We start from the raw sequence: 18,219 nt of genomic DNA, 5'->3' as shown, positions 1-18,219 counted from the left end.
GTGAAGACGGGGTGTTCATACCTACCAGGCTCCCAGGAGTCACGTTGAGGAGGGAAGGGCCCTTAGGAACTGTTGTCCAGCGGCCCATTTCACAGATGAGGAGACTGAGCCAAGGATATGGTCCTTTCAGAGTGGGGAAGCTGCTGGAAAGACAAGGAAGATGGTAGAGTGGGGGTGGGGGAGGGTCTGGGGAGAGAAAGTTTGAATTGGTGGATAGATTGGGGCCTTTCTGGGTCCTGTCTAAGGAGCTGACATTTTAATTGAGACCCGAATGGAGATAGAGAGCCAGCCATGTGAGGATAAGAAGGAAAGAACCTTCCAGAGGGAACAACTAGGTGCAGAAGCTGAAGCAAACCTGGTCTCTCAGGGTCCCAGGCCAACATTTCAGCATAGGCAGGGGTGAGAGCCAGAGAGGTCACGTGTCTGTGCTTTTCTCAAAACCTTTTCCTGTGCATTTTCTCAAAAGTGACACATATTTCTGCTCAGAGCCGGGTGGCCAGGACAAGTCACCCTGCCCTTCCTATCTGCATGGGGGCCTGAGAAGCAGGGGAACGGCATGCCGTTGAGGGACAAGTAAATGTTCCCGCAGGGCAAACCCACCTTCCCTTCACCACCTTCTACCAGAAACTCTTACCTGAAAAACCTTTGCTCAGTATTCCCAGTTTGAAGTGCTGTCTCAAGAATGTTTTAATCTAAATGTTATTACTGATGAGGCTGAATCTATTTTTCCATATGATTTTAACGACCTTTCTTTCTTCTTTTGTGAATTATCTGGAAACCTAACCTCCTGGGCCTCCTTAAGAAAGTTTTTTTTTTTTTTCCTTAACCTGAACCGCAAGGCATTTGGGAGCTCTGATCTCAAAGGCCCACCCAGCTTGCATATGCTCCTGGATTCTCTGATCTTTAAAAATATCAAAGGAAATGCCATTTATATTGGCAAAAGCTTTGTGGGTGCCTCCCAGATGAGAGAATACACCCCTGAAGTTGGCGAGTCTAGATTATTTTTAGACTCTTCTGCTGGAGTGATAAAACCAGGATCCTTTTGGCCAAGGTGGTGGGGGGAGGGGAGTGGCAAGAGATAAGAGGTCGTCTGGCTCTAGTGTAATAAGTAGAGATTCTGAGTGCAAGGGAGACTCAGGGAAGAATCATGCATTAGTTTCCCCCCTGCCAAGAGGAATATCCTGCTCAGATCCAAGAAGCCCATCCTTTGTTCTAGAATAGCCCTTCATGCACCCTCGAGGATAAGCCCTAAAAGATTTCTGCCCACAGACATTTTTTCCCCCTTATACTGTCCATGCCTTGACGATGCTGACATGAACTTGCACAGCGTTTTTCCAATCTGCGGGGTCTAGCCTGGTGTACGGTAGGATTTACGTGTCTGTGGCGAAGAATCAGAAGTCCTGGGTCGGAGTCCACTGTCTTGCAGGGCTATGTGACCTTGTTCGATTCTTGTGCCTCTCTGACACAGATTTTTACCATCTGGAAAATGAAGTGCAGTGAACTCAATTATGACTGGGTGTCTGCGTTCTGGGAAGGGTTGGGAACTGGCATCCTAGGGCCCTGCCACCGCTCAGCTGTGTTTAGTTGACTCACATGGTGTTTGAAAACATTACACTGCATTGCTGATGTTTTCAAAATGCAGAGATTTCACATAAAAGTCAGGATTTCTGGCTTCTTCTGAAAAGTTGGAAGATCTAGCAACCCCAGGCGCGTACTCCCACCAGTTGGCTAGAGCCAAGCTGCAGCCTCTTCCTTTATCCCGGTAGCGGGCTGCTCCAGAAACTTGGGTTTATCCCGGAAACGGCTGCAGCTGCCACCAGGTTGTGTCATCTTCCTGACATGGAAGCTGACAGTTTCCATTTATTATTGGGACTGTGCCTTTCTTTAGGGGAGGAAAGTAAGAGATTTCTCGTACCTGAGTTCCTTGCCAAGGTGGAAAAAGCATGTGCAAAGGCCCTGAGGTAGGAATGAGTTTGGTATGTTTGTGGATGGAAAAGGCTGGACAGGTGGATGGGGGCAGATCACCTACGGTCCTGGGAGGAACTTGAGTGTGATGGGAAACCACTGGATTATTGAGGGGCTTACAGGAAGGATATTTGGTTTGCATTCTAGGAATATCCTTCTGGCTGCTGAATGAGGATACATGCTAGGGACAAATATAAAAAGGGAAGGGGACTAGGGAATGCTGGGAGGGTTGTTGGCAATTCGACATGGTGGGATCAAGGAAGACATCACTAAGAAATGACGTTTAAGCAAAACTTAGAGGAGGGGAGGGAGATCCAGAGGAAGAGTGTTTTAGGCAGGGAGAATGACAAGTGCAAAGGTCCTGAGGCAGAGTGTTCCTGAGCATTTAAAAACAGCAAGGAGGCCAATATGACTAGAAGGATGTGAGCAAGGGGCGGGAGGGTAGGAGATGAGGTCAGGAGAGATGGGGGTAGTTAAAGGCCATTGCACAGGTGGCTGCTGACCCCAACAGGTGAGAGAATGCTGAGCCAGCTGGCACGGACACTCAGAGTGGTTTCATGAAGGACCACAGAGGCCCTCTGTCTTGGCTGGGGCCCTCCTGAGGTCAGGACTTCCAAAGATGGGAGTGTGGGGAGGGGTATGGCTGCTGAAGTCTGTTTACTGAGCCCCAGACTCCTGGCCTGCTCTGCAAGAATTGGTCCCCCGGGTGGTGGTGGGGAACAATTGGAGCCCCTGGAAGGGAGTCTTAGCAGCTCAGGTCCCCTCCCCACCTCGCACTGTGAGTAGGTTCCGTCTGTGACCGTCGCTGTGATGGAGTGGTGGGAATAAGGGTTGATGGAGTCGGGTAGGAGTTTGGGCCACCTTAGGTACTTGTCTTTGTGGAACACATGTCAGACTAGCGTGACCTGGGGTTCTCAGGGCTGAACCATCTGCGGCTACCTTGGCCTCACATTGTACCATCGCCTTCAGGGATCCCACCGTGGTCTCCCCGCAGGTCAGTGTGGACGCCAGTCTTGTTCCTCCCTGCTCTCTCTGAGTGACGGGCAGCATGATCTTGTGGACACCCAGATCTGACCACCCCCCGCAGGAGGCTTCCCCCTGCTCTCATTGCTCTCGGGATAAAGTGGCTTCCTCTGCCCAGTTCTGGCCTTCACACTTGGCCTCTGTGGTCCAGCCATGCTCGCGGTCCTAAGCCCTGCTCTTGGTCTGCTTTGCCTTCCCTGGACCCTCCTCCGGAAACTCCCAAGACTCCCCAGCCCAGCCCAGGTGGTATTCCAGGTCTGGTGCAGAGCCAGCACTGAGCCACAGTGGGGCCCTGTGTCCACATAGGCCACGGAGTCCACACTGTAACCCTTGAGGTGGATGTTGTTGGCATTCCATTTTACCGATGAGGAAACTGAGGCCCAGCAAGATTTACATAACTTGCCCAGATCACAGAGCTGCTAAGTGGAGGAGGTGGGATTTGAACCCACTCTGTCTGGCTCTAGAGCCCTGCTCTTGTCCCCACCTTGTCCCTCTCCACTGAAACTGAATTAATAATTCACTGAATGAAGCCAGATGACCAACCCCCAGATTGGCTGCCCTCCCCTTCTCCCTCCTCTGAGCAAACCTCCCCAGGCCTGCTGATTCCCACCACCAAAGTCCATGGGGTCTACACTGCCAGCCTCATCACCCGCACCTATCCCAGCCCCCAAAGTCCCATTCCCCTTGGCATCGGCCTCTGAAGGAATCTGCCTCCCTCTCTGCACACAGAAGGGCCCAGATCTCCAAAGCCTGTGGACTTTTCCCATCTCCATCCTCATTCCCCGTGACCTTTGGGTGGCATTCACAACATGGCTCCTCCTTCTTGGATTACTTTCCTCTCTTAGCTTTGCTGCTGAAGGAGTCTGGCCGCCTCTTTGTCCTCTTTGCCTGTGTCATTTCTTCATTTGTTCATTTAACAAATATTTACTGAGTGCCTCCTGTGCCGTGCTAGACACTGTTCTCAAAGACAGAGCTGAACATGCCAGACAAAATCTCTGCCCACGTGAGGCTCTCATTATGGAGGGAGAGCAGGATACACATAAGTAAACTAAGAGATAACACCATTTCAAATAATGAAAAATAAAACAGGGCAAAGGGTAGAAAGTGATGTGTGTGTTGGGTGTGGTAGCTCCTTTAGATGGAGCTGTCAGTGCCATCTGAGCTGGGAAGCAGTCAATCAAGCAATGCTGGGGGTTGAGCATTCTGGACAGAGGACACAGCAAGTGCAAAGGCCCTGAGGTAGCTGGAGTGTGGTGGGTTAGAGGCCGTTCAAGGGCGTGCAGTGGTTTGACATCCTGGTGGGACCTCGAAAGCCAGGTGGGGAGTTGGGGTTTATTTCAAGTGCAGTGGGAAATCTCCAGAAGGTTACAGCAAGGGAGAGACTTATTCAACATAGTATTGAAGTCCTAGCCACAGCAATCAGACAAGAAAAAGAAATAAAAGGCATCCTAATTGGTAAGGAAGAAGTAAAACTTTCACTATTTGCAGGTAGCGTGATACTATATATAGGAAAGCCGAAAGACTCCACCAAAAAACTACTAAACTGATAAATTCAGTAAAGTTGCAGAATACAAAATCAACATACAGAAATCTGTTGCATTTCTGTACGCTAATAACGAAATAGCAGAAAGAGAGGGAAACACTCCCATTTACAATTGCACTAAAAAGAATAAAGTACAAAAATAAAAAGAATAAAATACCTAAGAATAAACTTCACTGACGAGGTAAAAGACCTGTACTCCGAAAACTATAAAACACTGATGAAAGAAATTGAAGATGGCACAAGTGCAAAGATCTTCCACGCTCATGGATTGCAAGAACCAATACTGTTTAAAGGTCCCTACTACCTAAAGCAGTTTACAGATTTCATTCAATCCCTATCAAAATACCACAAGCCTTTTTCACAGAACTAGAACAAACAGCCCTAAAATTTGTATGGAACCATGAAAGACCCCGAATAGCCAAAGCAATCTTGAGAAAGAAGAACAAAGCCAGAGGCATCACAATTCCTGATTTCGAGATATATGAATGGCATTTACATTTTTAAAAGATCCCTCCTTCTCAGAATGTGCGCCACGCAGCAGAACGACCAGGGGTGCTTGTTCAAAAATGTGGATCCCAGCCTCTGCTCGCATCTGTGGCATCGGCTTCCATGGGTGCAGCCTGGGAATGTGCATTTTCACGAGCACTTGCATCTTTGAGAACCGCTCCTTCAACCTGGAAATTACCAAGGGGTCAGCAGACAGAACTCAGGGGATCCGAGAGTTTGGGTGGCAAAATATTACATCTCTACTCTTGTAGCCTCTAATTGGCAGTCGGCATTTCCCTCCTAGCCCTACGTGGGACCTTGTTGCCGATCAGAATCAGAGTTTTCATGACACATTACAGGGTTTGTACACATCTCAAAAATACCATGTCCCTCCTCGCTGCTTTGAAGCCATGGGAGTTATTAGAGCTTGTTATTTCATGCATTAATAAAGAAGCATGTAGGTTAATATTATACATCTGACTTTTTAAAAAAATGTCTTGGTAACTCCATTTCAGTATAATTAGTTTCCTTTGCAATTCTATGTATGTTTGTTTTATGCATTTAAAAACATTATTCAGAGAAAGAGTCCTTAGGTTTCATCAGATGTCCTAGAGACAGAAAAGGGGCAGAACCCCTGCAGAGAGCTGGAGGCCGGCAGGCGGGGGGCGGGGGGGGGGCAGCACTCAGGCAAAGCTGGATGCCACTTGCCAATGCTGTGGGACCTGGGGCAAAGTACTTTCCTCCTCTGTGCCTCCGTGTCCTCACCTGTAAGATGTAGCACCTATCTTGAATGCTTGTTGGAAGGAACCAGCCAGGCTACCCAAGTGGGGGGAAGGGCACCAGGATGTGCCCTTTTCTCCACTGGAACATAGGGTTTTGAGGCCAGCTAGGCTTGTCATGAGGGGAGAGCTGGCCTGGCTGTGCTCTGAATCCCAGCTTTGCCACTTACTAGCTGTGACCCTGGGCTGGGTAATTAACAAATTTGTGCCTCTGTTTCCCCTCCATAACTTGGAGGTAGTAATAGCACTCAGGTCATAGTTGTGGGATGAGATGGGTTTCTATTTGCAGGAGCCCAGCACAGTGCTTGCCACTCCCTGGATGACATATTATAACATGGTCATTATCGAGGTGTATCTCACCCCTGAGGTTAAATTTGGGGTTCCCGGAGGGCTAGATCCAAGTCCTGTTCCCCTCTGCATCCCCCATAGTACCTGACGGGAAATACGTTTGCTGCAGTGACTGCTCTTTTTCAGGTGAGTTAAGGCAGAAGGGACCCTTGCTCTCTAGGTCAGGATCAGGGAGGGCAGGTCAGATGCCACTGGGGCCACAGGGGACCCCAGATTCAGCAAGGGGGCCACAGGGAGGCAAAAGGCAGAGGGCTAGAGCACAGCTAGTCTTGGGGTCCTGGGCAAATACTGAATCCGGATAAACCAGTTGACAGTATCTCCCCACCACCCACCCAGCCTGGCTTTGTCAGGCTTGAGACAGATGAGTTTTTTCTCCTGCTTTCCAAGCCTCACTGTTCTCATCTGTTGAATGGGGGCAGCTAGCACCCATTGGGTCCCACCACGAGCTAAGCCTTGGTTATGACTCTTGACATGTTTTAATTCTCACAAGAGGTGGATGGGGAGACTGAGCCTCAGAGAGGTGAAGTAACTTGCCTAAGGCCACACAACAAGGCAGTAGCAGAGCTGGGGTTTGCCTGGGTGGTCCGGCTCCTGGGCCATGCCTTAAGCACTGGGTACACCAGTATCTCACAGCAGGGAAGACTTTCTCCTCTTTCCTCCCTTCCACAGTGACCAGCTCCACTTTATGTTCACAGAGGTGTTCTCAAGGGTCCTACTCTTCCCCGCCTGGCAGCTGGAGTCAGAACCAGCGGGTGTCTGGGAGGCCCTTCTGATGCAGTGCCTTTCCTGGCTGGCATCTTCCCCGAGCCCTGACCATGTCTGTCCCCAGAGTGCATACGCCTGGCTTCTTTTCATCTCACTGCTTTCTCCAGGCTCCATTGTGAAGGACTCTGCTCCCCCTCGGGGGTGATTCCCTGGGCTGTAGCCGTCCGCCTCCGTGGCAGGATACTATAGGGAAGGGCAAAGTGCAGAGCACCTGCCCTGCCTGTGGGGGTAGCCACCCCTCGGCTCTAGCCAATGTTTTCATGTGGCAGTATGGCCCTGGCCTGCCGGGTTTCCACAGGAATCTAGATTTTCATGTGGTTTTCCCATTTTTAAATGTTGGCATCTAATTCAAAATCTTAAAAATACCACGTATACCAAGAGAGGAAGAAAGAGATGCACACAGAGAGAGGCCGACAGACACAGAAAGAGAGGAAACAAAAAACCCGGAAAACAACAAGAAACGAGAAACAACAAGACAATCTCAGAAACTTGTCTTTGGGCCAGTTTGCAACTTCTGACCTCCCCTCTTCTGTTTCCTTTGCCTGCGCAGCAGCCCCATTTGGGGACAAGGGGAGGCCCAGGGACATGAGAGCACTTGTCCAAGACAATGGGGGGCCAGTGTGGGGCTGGGGGCCAGAACCCAACCTCAGCTGTCTCAGCGTTTCCCAATACACTCCCCCTACCAGCACCCTCCCCAGGCCCCAGCCTCTGGGCCTGAGTTAATTTCCAAGGCCAGGTTCTGGGCTCTAAAGAGGAAGAAAACTCACTGCAGTCTGATGCTGAAGGCCACGGTCACCATGACACATCTCCAACGCTCAGTGACTGTCCCCGGATTCCAACAGAGCAGTTTCTAAAGGGCATGTCTGCTAGAGTCATTTCTAAATTGACGGGGACTGGAGCTTTGCGGAGCTCTGGGGGCAATAAGGCCTTGTCAGATTCCTTTCCAGTGATCAACTGGTTTGTCCACTTATGAGCTCAGAGGGGAAGGACTCGTTTCTCTGGGCCCGGAGTGTCAGCTTGATACACCCACATTTGAGGACCTACAACGTGCCAGGAACCAGATGGGGGGGCAGGTGGGGGGAAGGCGTTTGCAGCCATGATCTCATTTAATTTGTCCGGAGGACGTGTAAGTTTGGTAGCATTGATTCCATTTTATAGCCAAAGACATTGAGGCTCAGAGAGGTTGAGATAAAGATCCAAGGTCAAATCCAGGCCTCTTTGTCCGCATGTCCAGATCCAAGGTCAAATCCAGGCCTCTTTGTCCGCATGTCCAGATCCAAGGTCAAATGCAGACCTTTTTGTCCCCAAGTCCAGGCTCTCTCCACCTTCGCAAGGCATCTACCTGGATGTGGTGGAGAGACTGCCTTCTTTGCTGAGGTCGGTCTGGGGGCCACAACGGGGGCTAGGGTGGTCAGGAGAGGCTTCTTGGAGGAGGTGACCATCTCTGAAGAAAGAAGGTATATTAGTTTCTCATGGCTGTTGTAACAAATTAGCACAAACCTAATGACTTGAAACAGCATGGATTTATCATCTTACAGTTCTGGGCATCAGAATTCCGAAATGAGCCTTATGAGGCTAAAATCCATTACAAGGCAGGAGTGCGTTCCTTCCTGAAGGCTCCACGTGAGAACCCATTTCCTCACCTTTTCCAGCCTCTGAAGGCTGCTTGCATTCCTTGGCTCGTGACTAACCCCGTATCACTCCAACCTCTGCACTGTTGTCCCATCTTCTGTTCCTGACTCTGGCCATCTGGCCTCCCTCTTTTTTTTTTTTTATTTAAGATTTTATTTATTTATTTGACAGAGAGAGAGACAGCCAGCGAGAGAGGGAACACAAGCAGGGGGAGTGGGAGAGGAAGAAGCAGGCTTCCCAGTGGAGCAGGGAGCCTGATGTGGGGCTGGATCCCAGGACCCCGGGATCATGCCCTGAGCTGAAGGCAGACGCTTAACAACTGAGCCACCCAGGCACCCCTCTGGCCTCCCTCTTATAAGGATGGTCGTGATTACATGGGGCCCATCTAAATAATCCAGGATAACGTCCCCATCTCAAGATCCTAATCAGATCTGCGAAGTCCCTTCTGCCCTGTAAGGTAACATATTGGCATGTTCCGGAAACGAGGATGTGGAGATCTTTGCAGGATGTTATTCAGAAGCGGATGACCCCAGAAAGGACACCATTTTGGGGGCTGGGGCCAAACCTGAGGCTCAAGAGGCGTGGAATGTTCAGCAAGCAGCCATGCTGAGGGTTGGAGGTGGGCAGGGCTGCTCAGGACCCACGCACCTGTCAAGGGCACTGAATGCCGCATCGGGGCATTAGAACTTCATCCCCTAGAATAGCGCTCCTCACACTTGAACGTGCATCCGGATGCTGGGGAGCTGGTGACCATGCAGACCTTGAGTCAGTCAGGTCTGGGTGTGGACTGAGAATCTGCATTTCCCACAGGCTCCCAGGGGCTGCCGCTGCTGCTGGTGTGTGGACCCCCCGCGAGGCTTTAGAGGAATGCTCTAGAAAAGATGGTGATGCAGAAAACAGTCCCACCCAGGCTCCGTGTTTCCAGAACCTCACACTGTTTGGCATTTGAATGGCATTCTCTTCCCAAGCCCTCTGTTACCCAACGTTTTTACACATCCTACAAGAGTGGCCGCTGAAGATCGCCACCATGACCCCCAGTCCAAGCCTAAAAGTTTCTGTCTGACTCAGCGAAGGAAGATTCCTGGTGCCGTGACACTGGCGACTCACCAGTCTTCTCAGGCCTTCGTGAAAAGGATGTGGGGCCAGGGTGGACAAGATGACTCTCGGGAATCGCTCTTAGATCCGTGCTCTGGCTCCATTATATCGATGTGGGCACATTTTTAGAGCTGAATTGTCTTTCCTTTTAATCTAACTCTTTGAAATTTGGCACCCTCATGGGTGGGGTGGGGTGGCGTGGTATTTGCTGGAAACTCCCTTATCCCTGAGGCCAGCTGGATGGTGAGGGTTTGCTGGATATTTCACTCCTACATGGAGATATCAACAAGGACCGTGCAAGGTCTTAAAATGTTACTTCGCTGTAGAGAGTCAGGGAGAGAAATGGCTTTCGACAACATTGTATAGAGGGGGCTATAGACTCACAGACTCACCAGAGCGTGGACGGGAGCTACGAAAGGGTGAAGGGAACCAGGTAGGGTCTGTGCCGTGTTTGAGGGGCTCAGCCCCACAATCAGCATCCTCTGGGGATGCGGGTCCCGTGTTGCGCAGGCACCCGTTTTGCACACGAATCCAGAAACCTGGATGAAATTGTATGTGAAGTCTCCTATTTTTAAATGTTGATAATGAATTCAGATATTTTTAAAATACTGTGTGGGCCAAACAAGACATTTTTGTGGGCTGGATTCGGCCTGTTGGCAGCTTGTCTGAGAATCCACTTGTTTTCCTGGGAGGGAAACTGAGGCCCGCAGAGGCACAGGGGCCTTTCAGAGGTCCCGCAGCGTCGGCTGGAGCTCAGGGCTGCTGACACTCGGTGCAGCCACCATCCATCCGTCTCGCCACAGCTCTTCTTCGGGGCAGCTCCTTTCCCCCCACCCCCCAATCCTCAACCCCTGCGCCTCTCAGAGGGTTACCTGTCTCCTCAGTCTTGCAACATCAAGCAGCCGGGAGATGCATGGGCCCCCTCCTCCCCACCCCAATCTGCCCTCAACCGGTTTTGTGACGTGGGCACATCCTAACTCCTCTCCGGGCTAATGTCTCATCTGCAGATGGAGGGCGGGGGGGCTCCGTGGGCTCTGGAACCCCTCCCTGCAGGTCCCCGAGGCCTCTGGCCTTCTCCTCCCAGCCCCTGACCATCCCCGCCTCTGAGCTTCAGTATTGACATTCCTCAAACCGCGGCTGTCATGAAGCCGTTTCCAGCCCCAGAGGTCCCGGCCCACGTCATTTACATGATTTAACATGCTGGGTTTCAGGGGGCGTGTCTCCGAGCCCACAGCCAGCAGCTACCGCATGACTTATTGATTTGACATATTAAACTGATGGATTTGGGGGGAAAATGTTTTATTTTGAAATGCCGCCGTGCCTCGGGATTTTGCGTGATTTCGCAACAGTTCTGCTCCCCAGAAGGGTTTTATTTGTCCAGCGGCTGGAAGCCACTTGTTTCAGGCTGCCCACTCCTTGGCCACGTCCCATGGAAATAACAACAAAGACAATAATAGTAACAGCTCGCGCTTATGGAACACCTGCTGTGTGCCAGGCACTGCCCTAAGCACTTTACTCATCAATTAACTCACTTTGTCCTCACACAGCCCGCAAAGTGGGTACTATATCTATCCCCCATTTTCAAGTGAGAAAACAGGTTCAGTGGGAGCGTGTTGCTTGCCCCGTCTCCCAGCTAGTGCCTGGCAGAGCTGGGCATCAACCGAGGTGACCCGGCCTGGCTCCGTGCTCTTCATACCTGTGCCCCACTGCCACTTATAATTATTCTAATTGCTCATAATGATACTTATTAGGAAGTGATAGTAACACTTAGCTTTCTTGAATACTTCCCAAGTGTCAGGCTGGTGTGATTTATAGATATTGTCTCATTTAATGCTCAGGACAAGTCTATTATGCCCATTTTTCAAATCAGGAAACCGAGGGACAGAGGGATAAGGCCCCCGGCCAAGGTCGTACATCCAAGACACGGTTCCCACCTGTGATTTCCCACTCAGCCGAACGGGCCCTGGAAACTGAGCAAGGGAGGGGCCGGGGCGGAAGGGAAATTGTTCTTGCAAACCCATCAATTCCGTCAATGGAGGGTCAGAGTTGGTGTTATGAAGCTGTTTTTTAAAAAGGCAAAAAGTGCAGCTAACAGGATTACCTGTCACCCCACGGCCCCGTACCTGATGAGAAGCCATTTCATTTCTTCTGCCCTGGGAGGTCACCAGTTCTCGGCTACAAATCGAGGCATTCGTGCCAAGTTTCAGAGACTCGAAACAATCGTCTCTGTGATTACTGAGACTTTCTGGGCGTCACCAAGGCAAGACCCCATCATCCCGGTCAGAGGCTGCCAGCCCACTGTCCTTTCTGACTTCCTTTATTCACACGCGCTTGTATCCATGAAACGAATAATCGTGATGAGCACTGATTGCGGGCCAGGCCCTATGCGGTGATTCCCGATGTTTCATTATCCAAGTTCCACCTTGTCTGTGTTTGCCAGACGCCAGCACCTATCATCTACCATCGATTCAATCTTCTTCTGAAGTTGACTCTTTTTTTTTTTTTTTAGGGGGTTGGGATCATGGACTCAATCTTCTTCTGAAGTTGACTCATTTTTTTTTAGGGGGATGGGAGGGGCAGAGAGGGAGGGAGAGAGAGAGAATCTCAAGCGGACTCCATGCCCAGCACGGAGCCCGACATGGGGCTCAATCTCACGACCCTGAGATCATGACCTGAGCAGAAATCAAGAGTTGGACGCTTAACTGACAGAGCCACCCAGGCGCCCCTGGAATTGACTCACTTTCTTACACGTACATTAGAAAGGGACCTTTTGATCAGTGGTGCCCATGTTTGAGGGTTCGTCAGCATCATCTGGAGAGCTCGTTACGACACAGACAGGTCCCAAGGTCCATGAATTAGCATCGCATGTTCCTGCGTGAGGCTGTGGGTTGGGGGCTCACACTGAGACCCCTGGCTCAGATCGCTGCTCTAATTGGCTCCCTTGCCAAAACCCACAACATGTCAGGGAGGGTCCCTGCAGTAAACAGAATCCCCCAAATGGTTCAAATGAAGGCACTTTAATGAAAAAGTCCCTAGCGAGGTATGGGAAGGGCCAAGAGAATTGGAGGCCCCCGAAGGCTGGCAACAGAGGGGAGCCATTACCAGCCTTGGGGGGGAAGGAGAAAGGGTGGGAACAGTGTAGGAGCTGCAACTTCTTGGCTCCCACAAACCTTGGGAGCTGTGGTCCTAGGAAGAGAATGAAGCCTCTGCCAGAGAAGGGGCAGGGCACAGAAACACTGACTTCCGTTTCCCACCCCCCGATTTCTAGCCGGTGCCCCTCCTTGTTCATCCAGATGGCCAGGGAACCTGGGGGTGCAGTCCTAGGAGTCAGGCCCCTGGGGCACAAAGCAGGGCAGAGAAGGGCAGAGTGGCTGGGGGAGGACGGGAGAGGATAGGGTTGGTGGAGAATCACCAGCCCTGAAGGAAATTGTCTCAATGTCCTTCAAGTCTGCCTAGGAACAGATTCTGAGCCCTCTCTCAGTTTTAAACAATTAACGAGTGGTAGAAAGGTGTTAAGGACACATTAGCACCAAAGAGAGACTCTTTTGATTGAGGTGATAAGAATTTTAAAAATAACAGAGAACTGAGTAGCTTTTTCACTTTTTGATACAGACAATTTAGTGTTGTGCCGAGACAGGTGTCATACCACCTCTCCCCTAGTAGGAAACACAGATGTGTGGATGGCACCCCCCAGTGTTACCCACTTGGGGTACTTGGCGGCTCCCATCAATGGTTGAGGGCTGCAGCTGGGGGTGGAGGGTGGTGTCATGGCCCCCCAGTCCAGCCTGCTGTGAAGGTGGGTGAAGGGAGTGGGCTCTGGGGACCCCAGAGAGCCTTGTGCCAGCAGGGGGCAGTGTGTGTGGAAGCGCGGTGGCAGCGGCCAGTGGGGCACCCACAGTGTCAGCCTTTGCAGCCCTCTCCCCAGCACCCCTCCCCTTGAGTACCAATGTTCCCCTGGATCCATCTCTCACCCTTTTCTCTCTTGCTCCACGTTCTCTTCGCGTCAACCACCCTCGTGCCTCCAGCTACCATCGCTTTGACAGTCAGGGTAGATCTTGAGTGAGTGCCCACGTCTCGCTGATGCCTGCTCGTCTCTGCCCGAGCTCCCGCTACGTCCCTGACAGCCCGCTGAGGTCCTGCAACTGATGTGGAACCTCATTGTCTTCCTGCCTTAACATCACCCCATTCTCAGTGAAGAACATTCACCGTCTGCTCCATTGCCCAAGCTGGACAAGTGGCCCCACTCTGGACTCCTCCCTGTCCTTTGCCACCACATCCGTGGTCAGAGTCCACTGAGCCCATGCCTCCGAAGTGATCGGGTTCTCCGCTTGTGCTCACCCCCACCGTGGCCATGGCAGGCCACCATCGTCTCTCTCGGAGCGCAGCAGAGACCTCTAGCAGGCCACCCCACCCACGCATCCTTCCAGAGCGGGCCTCCTGAGGGGGGTCCTTCCCTTGCTGAGACACTGCGGGCCCCACGGGCCTCTGCCTCATGGGTCAAAGACACCTTCCACAGACTGGCTTCCGAAGTCCTCAACACCTGTCTGTTCTTCCTTGTGACCTCCTTCCCCGCAACACCTGGTGGCCAGCTGGCCTCGGGATCACGGAGGACTGAAGCCCGCCCCTCCCCATCGCACTCGGTGGCCACCCCCTTGCAGGAATCCTGGTTCAGGAATTGCTTGGCATGCTGGAGAGCATGGAGATGAGAGCCGTGGCCAGGGAATCCTGTGCCCCCCAAACCAAACGGGCCCCTCTGACCAGGCCAAGGGCGGAGAATGATAGGATTTCAAAATGGCTCTTCCAGCTGCCAGCTTATAGCCATGACGGGTCCTGGAGTCACAGAGGCCTGGGTTTGAAGCCAGACTGTACCACTATCTAGCTGCGCAGCCCACGTGCTTAGTCCCTCTGAACCTCAGTTTGCTCAGCTGTAAAGTGGGTGCTACCTACTACCTCGTAAGGGTGTGGGGAGGTTAACAGATGAATGCCAGCGTCTGAGGTCAGATTCCCCAGAAGTAGACACCGAGATGAGGAGTCCCGTGTAAGTCATGTACGGAGGAAATGCCCCAGGGGAGAGCGGCAAGGGAATGGGGGCAGGCAGGACAGGGAAATAAATCTGGAGAGAATAAGAAGCCTAAGTAACCCTAACCAGGCATTGGAGATACTGGGGCCTGTTTCCCCACAGTTAACTTACTTATTTTCTGAGCATCTCGGCCCCTGACGCCCCATCCGCCTCTCAGCGCATCTGAAAGCACACAGCCGGCTGCTGCTGTGAGGGGAGGTGGGAGGGGTGGAGGCCTGGCCGGGCCCATGTGGGCAGGGATAAGAGCACCCCCCGGGGGGGGGGAGTAGGGGTGCTGGGGGGGGAGGCACTGAGTCAGTGCGCGGCACCAGCACCGTGGTGAGCGGCGGCCTCCGCATGCCACCAGGGCAACAGCAGCAAGAGGTGAAGGCTGCCAGGAGGGAGGCCAGGCCTCCGCAGGAGCTGCCGCCCTCCTAGTGTGGCTCAGCTCGCCCCACATCTCCGGCCTTCCTCCCTGCTGCCTTGGTGGGCCTTGGGCCAGAGAAGGGCCTCAGAGGCTATGAGTGTGCCGTGCCTGGGGGTGTTTTAACAACATCCAGGCTGCCAAGAGCACATTATTCTCTTACAGAAATCCAAGGGATTGCCCAGGAGATGTGGTATTTTTGTAGCCAAAAAAAAAAAAAAAGAAAAGAAAAAAAGAATTTCTCCACAGCTCTAAAAGCCCGTTGTGCTAGGAATGATAGTGGGTGTTTCAGAATCTGAATTCTTCATCCGGGAGCAGATAAGGACTGAGAATTTTGTTTGTTCGCTTCATTCACTAAGCAGTATATATTGGATGTCCCTAGGACATTCCCGGTGGAAGGAACAATCTTATAAAGAAAGAGAGGTAGGAAGGACATGTTTGACAGGTATGGAGAACAGAAAAGCTGATGATCTGGACTCTTTGTTGTAAGGGATAGAAATTCCACCTCAAAATGGCTTAGGCAAAGGCAAGAGCTTAACTGGTTCATGTGATTGAAAGAACACATGACTCGGAGCTTCAGGCATGGCTGGATCCAGGGGCTCAAACAATGTCATAGGACACAATCCTCCTCCATCTCAGCTCTGCCTTCCTTGGCATTGGCTCTGCTTTCAGGAAGGCCCTTGCCCCTTGGTGACCCAGTCAGTTCCACCCTTCCACCCTCCCAGGCTCAAACCTAGTAGAAAGAAAGGAATTTTCTTTGCCAATAGTTCCAGCAAAAGCCCTCTAGCTAACTCTCATTGAACCAACTTGGGTCATATGTCCCTCTCTGACTGGCCAGGCCTGGTCCATAGCCCCTTCTTTAAAGCATGGGCCTTGCTCTAACACTGGTTGGGGTGGCTTGGAAGGTAAGTCATGTGATGTGTTAATTTTCTTCTGCCCATCCTTTTTCTCAGAAATCTGATCTGCTCCCATAATTGCATTTCTTCCTCTTGACTGTCTCTCCAGGCTTGACCTCACTCAAGCGCCTCTGGGCTCCATTTCCTGGGACACGGTGGGGACACATTCCTCTCATACAACAACAGCAATATTGCACAAAATGATCTGTCACTAGATGTTAAACACAAGCTCTTCACATGGCTGTCTAATGGACTCCTCACAGCATGACAACACTATGAAATAGGTGTTATTATTGTCCTTGTTTTATAGGTGAAGAAACAGAGGCATAGAGAGGTTCATCCCTGAACCAATGACTAGGGTCAGGGGGGTCCTGAAGCTCTGACTGGCTAGATAGGAGTCATGTGCCCGAACGTGGAGCCAGGATGTGTCAGCTGCAACTGAACTACACAGACCGAGAGGAGGGAAGGGCCTTTCCAAATGAAAGCCATGTCGGAAGAAGGGTGTGGGGGGATAATGTGGGGCGGGAGGAGCAGAAGATGCCCCCTAAACTAGGGGACAAATGATGGCAACCCAAATTGGGAAATTTTGGGAGAAAAGGGAGCTGTGGTAGCAGAGGGTATACAAAGATTTGAGGAGCCAAATCACTGGAAGGACAGAGGGGCAGTGCGCCTACAGGAACGGCTGGAACCGGGTGCTCACACTGTCAGAAGGCTCACACTCTCAGAGCGCGTTTTCCTGTTCACCTCTGTGCTTCCCAGCGCGGACTGCTAGGGAAGGGCTCTGATTGGCCAATCCTAGGTCACATGATCACATCGGACCAATCAACTATGTGCAGTAAGGGAGGCCCTCTTTAGAACATGGCTGCTCCGGGGACAGCCACGAAGTTGAAGCTGCATCAGGAGCTACAGTAGTTTCTAGAAAAAAGTGGAGGAGGGTACAGGGCTGATGAAAATGTAGGTGTATGCTCGTAGCTGCGGGTGACAGAGAATGGAGCCCTGACCCGTTTAACCACAGGGAAGCCCTCAGGGCTGGTGATTGGCCCGGTGATGTCACCCTCCCGTCACTCTGCTCAGAAACAAGTGTCTGCTTCATCCCAAGGCGGGTGCCCTCAGGGCCATCAGATGGCTCCCAGGAGCAGTCATCCACCAGATGAGAAGAGAAAGAGAGACTCCGCTGCAAGACGGTGGTTTCTCCGGTCAGAAGGGGTCCCCGCACTAGTAAGCGTCACCCCGAGAGCGCCGGGCTCCCACTGACTTGGGCTTGGGCGCCTGAACCAGTTCTGGGGCAGAGGACGTGGCCGTGATCGGCTGTGTCATTAGGACACACCCTAGAACTGCGGTCCTCATCTGGGCCCCCCAACCAATGGGCGTGAGGTGGAAGGTACACGGGGCGGGGCCACCCTGCTGCGTCCCTCATCTCACGGCCGCTCTGCCCCTGTCGTGCAGGGGTCCTGTGGCTGTCGGTGGTCTCCGAGGTGCTCTATATCCTCCTGCTGGTGGTTGGCTTCAGCCTCATGTGTCTCGAGCTCTTCCACTCTAGCAATGTCATCGACGGGCTCAAGCTCAACGCCTTCGCAGCTGTCTTCACGGTGCTGTCAGGTAAGGCGGACGGCCTCAGGCACTGGAGCCCAACCTGGGCTTCCGGCAGAGCGGACTGTGGGTGCGGAAACCGCCCTGGGGCTGAGGCCTGGCTGTTCCCCCCACCCGGGGTGACCTTGCACCACTCACTTCCCTTCTCTGAGCCTCCATGTTGCAGTTCATAAAATGGGATTTGCTCGCTTATTCACCCATTCGGTGGTTATTGAGTATCTGTCACGTGCCAGGTGCTGTGCGGATAAGTACTGGGGCTGTTAGTGATGAACAGAGACGGACAGTTGCAGCCCCAGTGGAGTTTCACGTGTGCGGGAGAGAGAGGTGGATTAGCTTGAGATGTATTTGGGAGCTGAACGCCACATGGCCTAGTGATGGATGGTATTTGTGGGACAAGGCAGAGAGAGGTGCTTTATTAGAATGAGTGGATGATGGTGTCTTCCATAGGGATATAAAAGGGGGAGCCCGTTTGGGGTGACAGGCACATCACTCATCTGCTCTAGCTTATTTGCCTTTGAGACATTCACGTGGAAGCTGAGGGAGCAAACAGGTGTGGAAGCTTGGGGACTAGTGTGGGGTAGGCAGAGATTGTGCGGAAAGGCCACAGAGCCAGG

General features: G+C 52.1%; 1 protein-coding gene across 1 annotated transcript in view; it reads left to right on the top strand.

Moving 5' to 3' along the window:
* GSG1L (GSG1 like) overlaps nt 1-18,219 on the top strand; it is a 205,187-nt gene that overhangs the window by 112,900 nt on the left and 74,068 nt on the right. The window contains exon 3 of the mRNA XM_026515663.4: nt 17,462-17,614. Within this exon, the coding sequence (XP_026371448.2) occupies nt 17,462-17,614 (153 nt within the window). The remainder of the gene's footprint in view (nt 1-17,461; nt 17,615-18,219) is intronic.

The sequence above is a fragment of the Ursus arctos genome, unplaced genomic scaffold (assembly GCF_023065955.2).
Source record: "Ursus arctos isolate Adak ecotype North America unplaced genomic scaffold, UrsArc2.0 scaffold_2, whole genome shotgun sequence".
NCBI lineage: Eukaryota > Metazoa > Chordata > Mammalia > Carnivora > Ursidae > Ursus > Ursus arctos.
The sequence above is the reverse complement of the archived record's forward strand: the minus strand, read 5'-3'. Positions and strand labels throughout refer to the sequence as shown.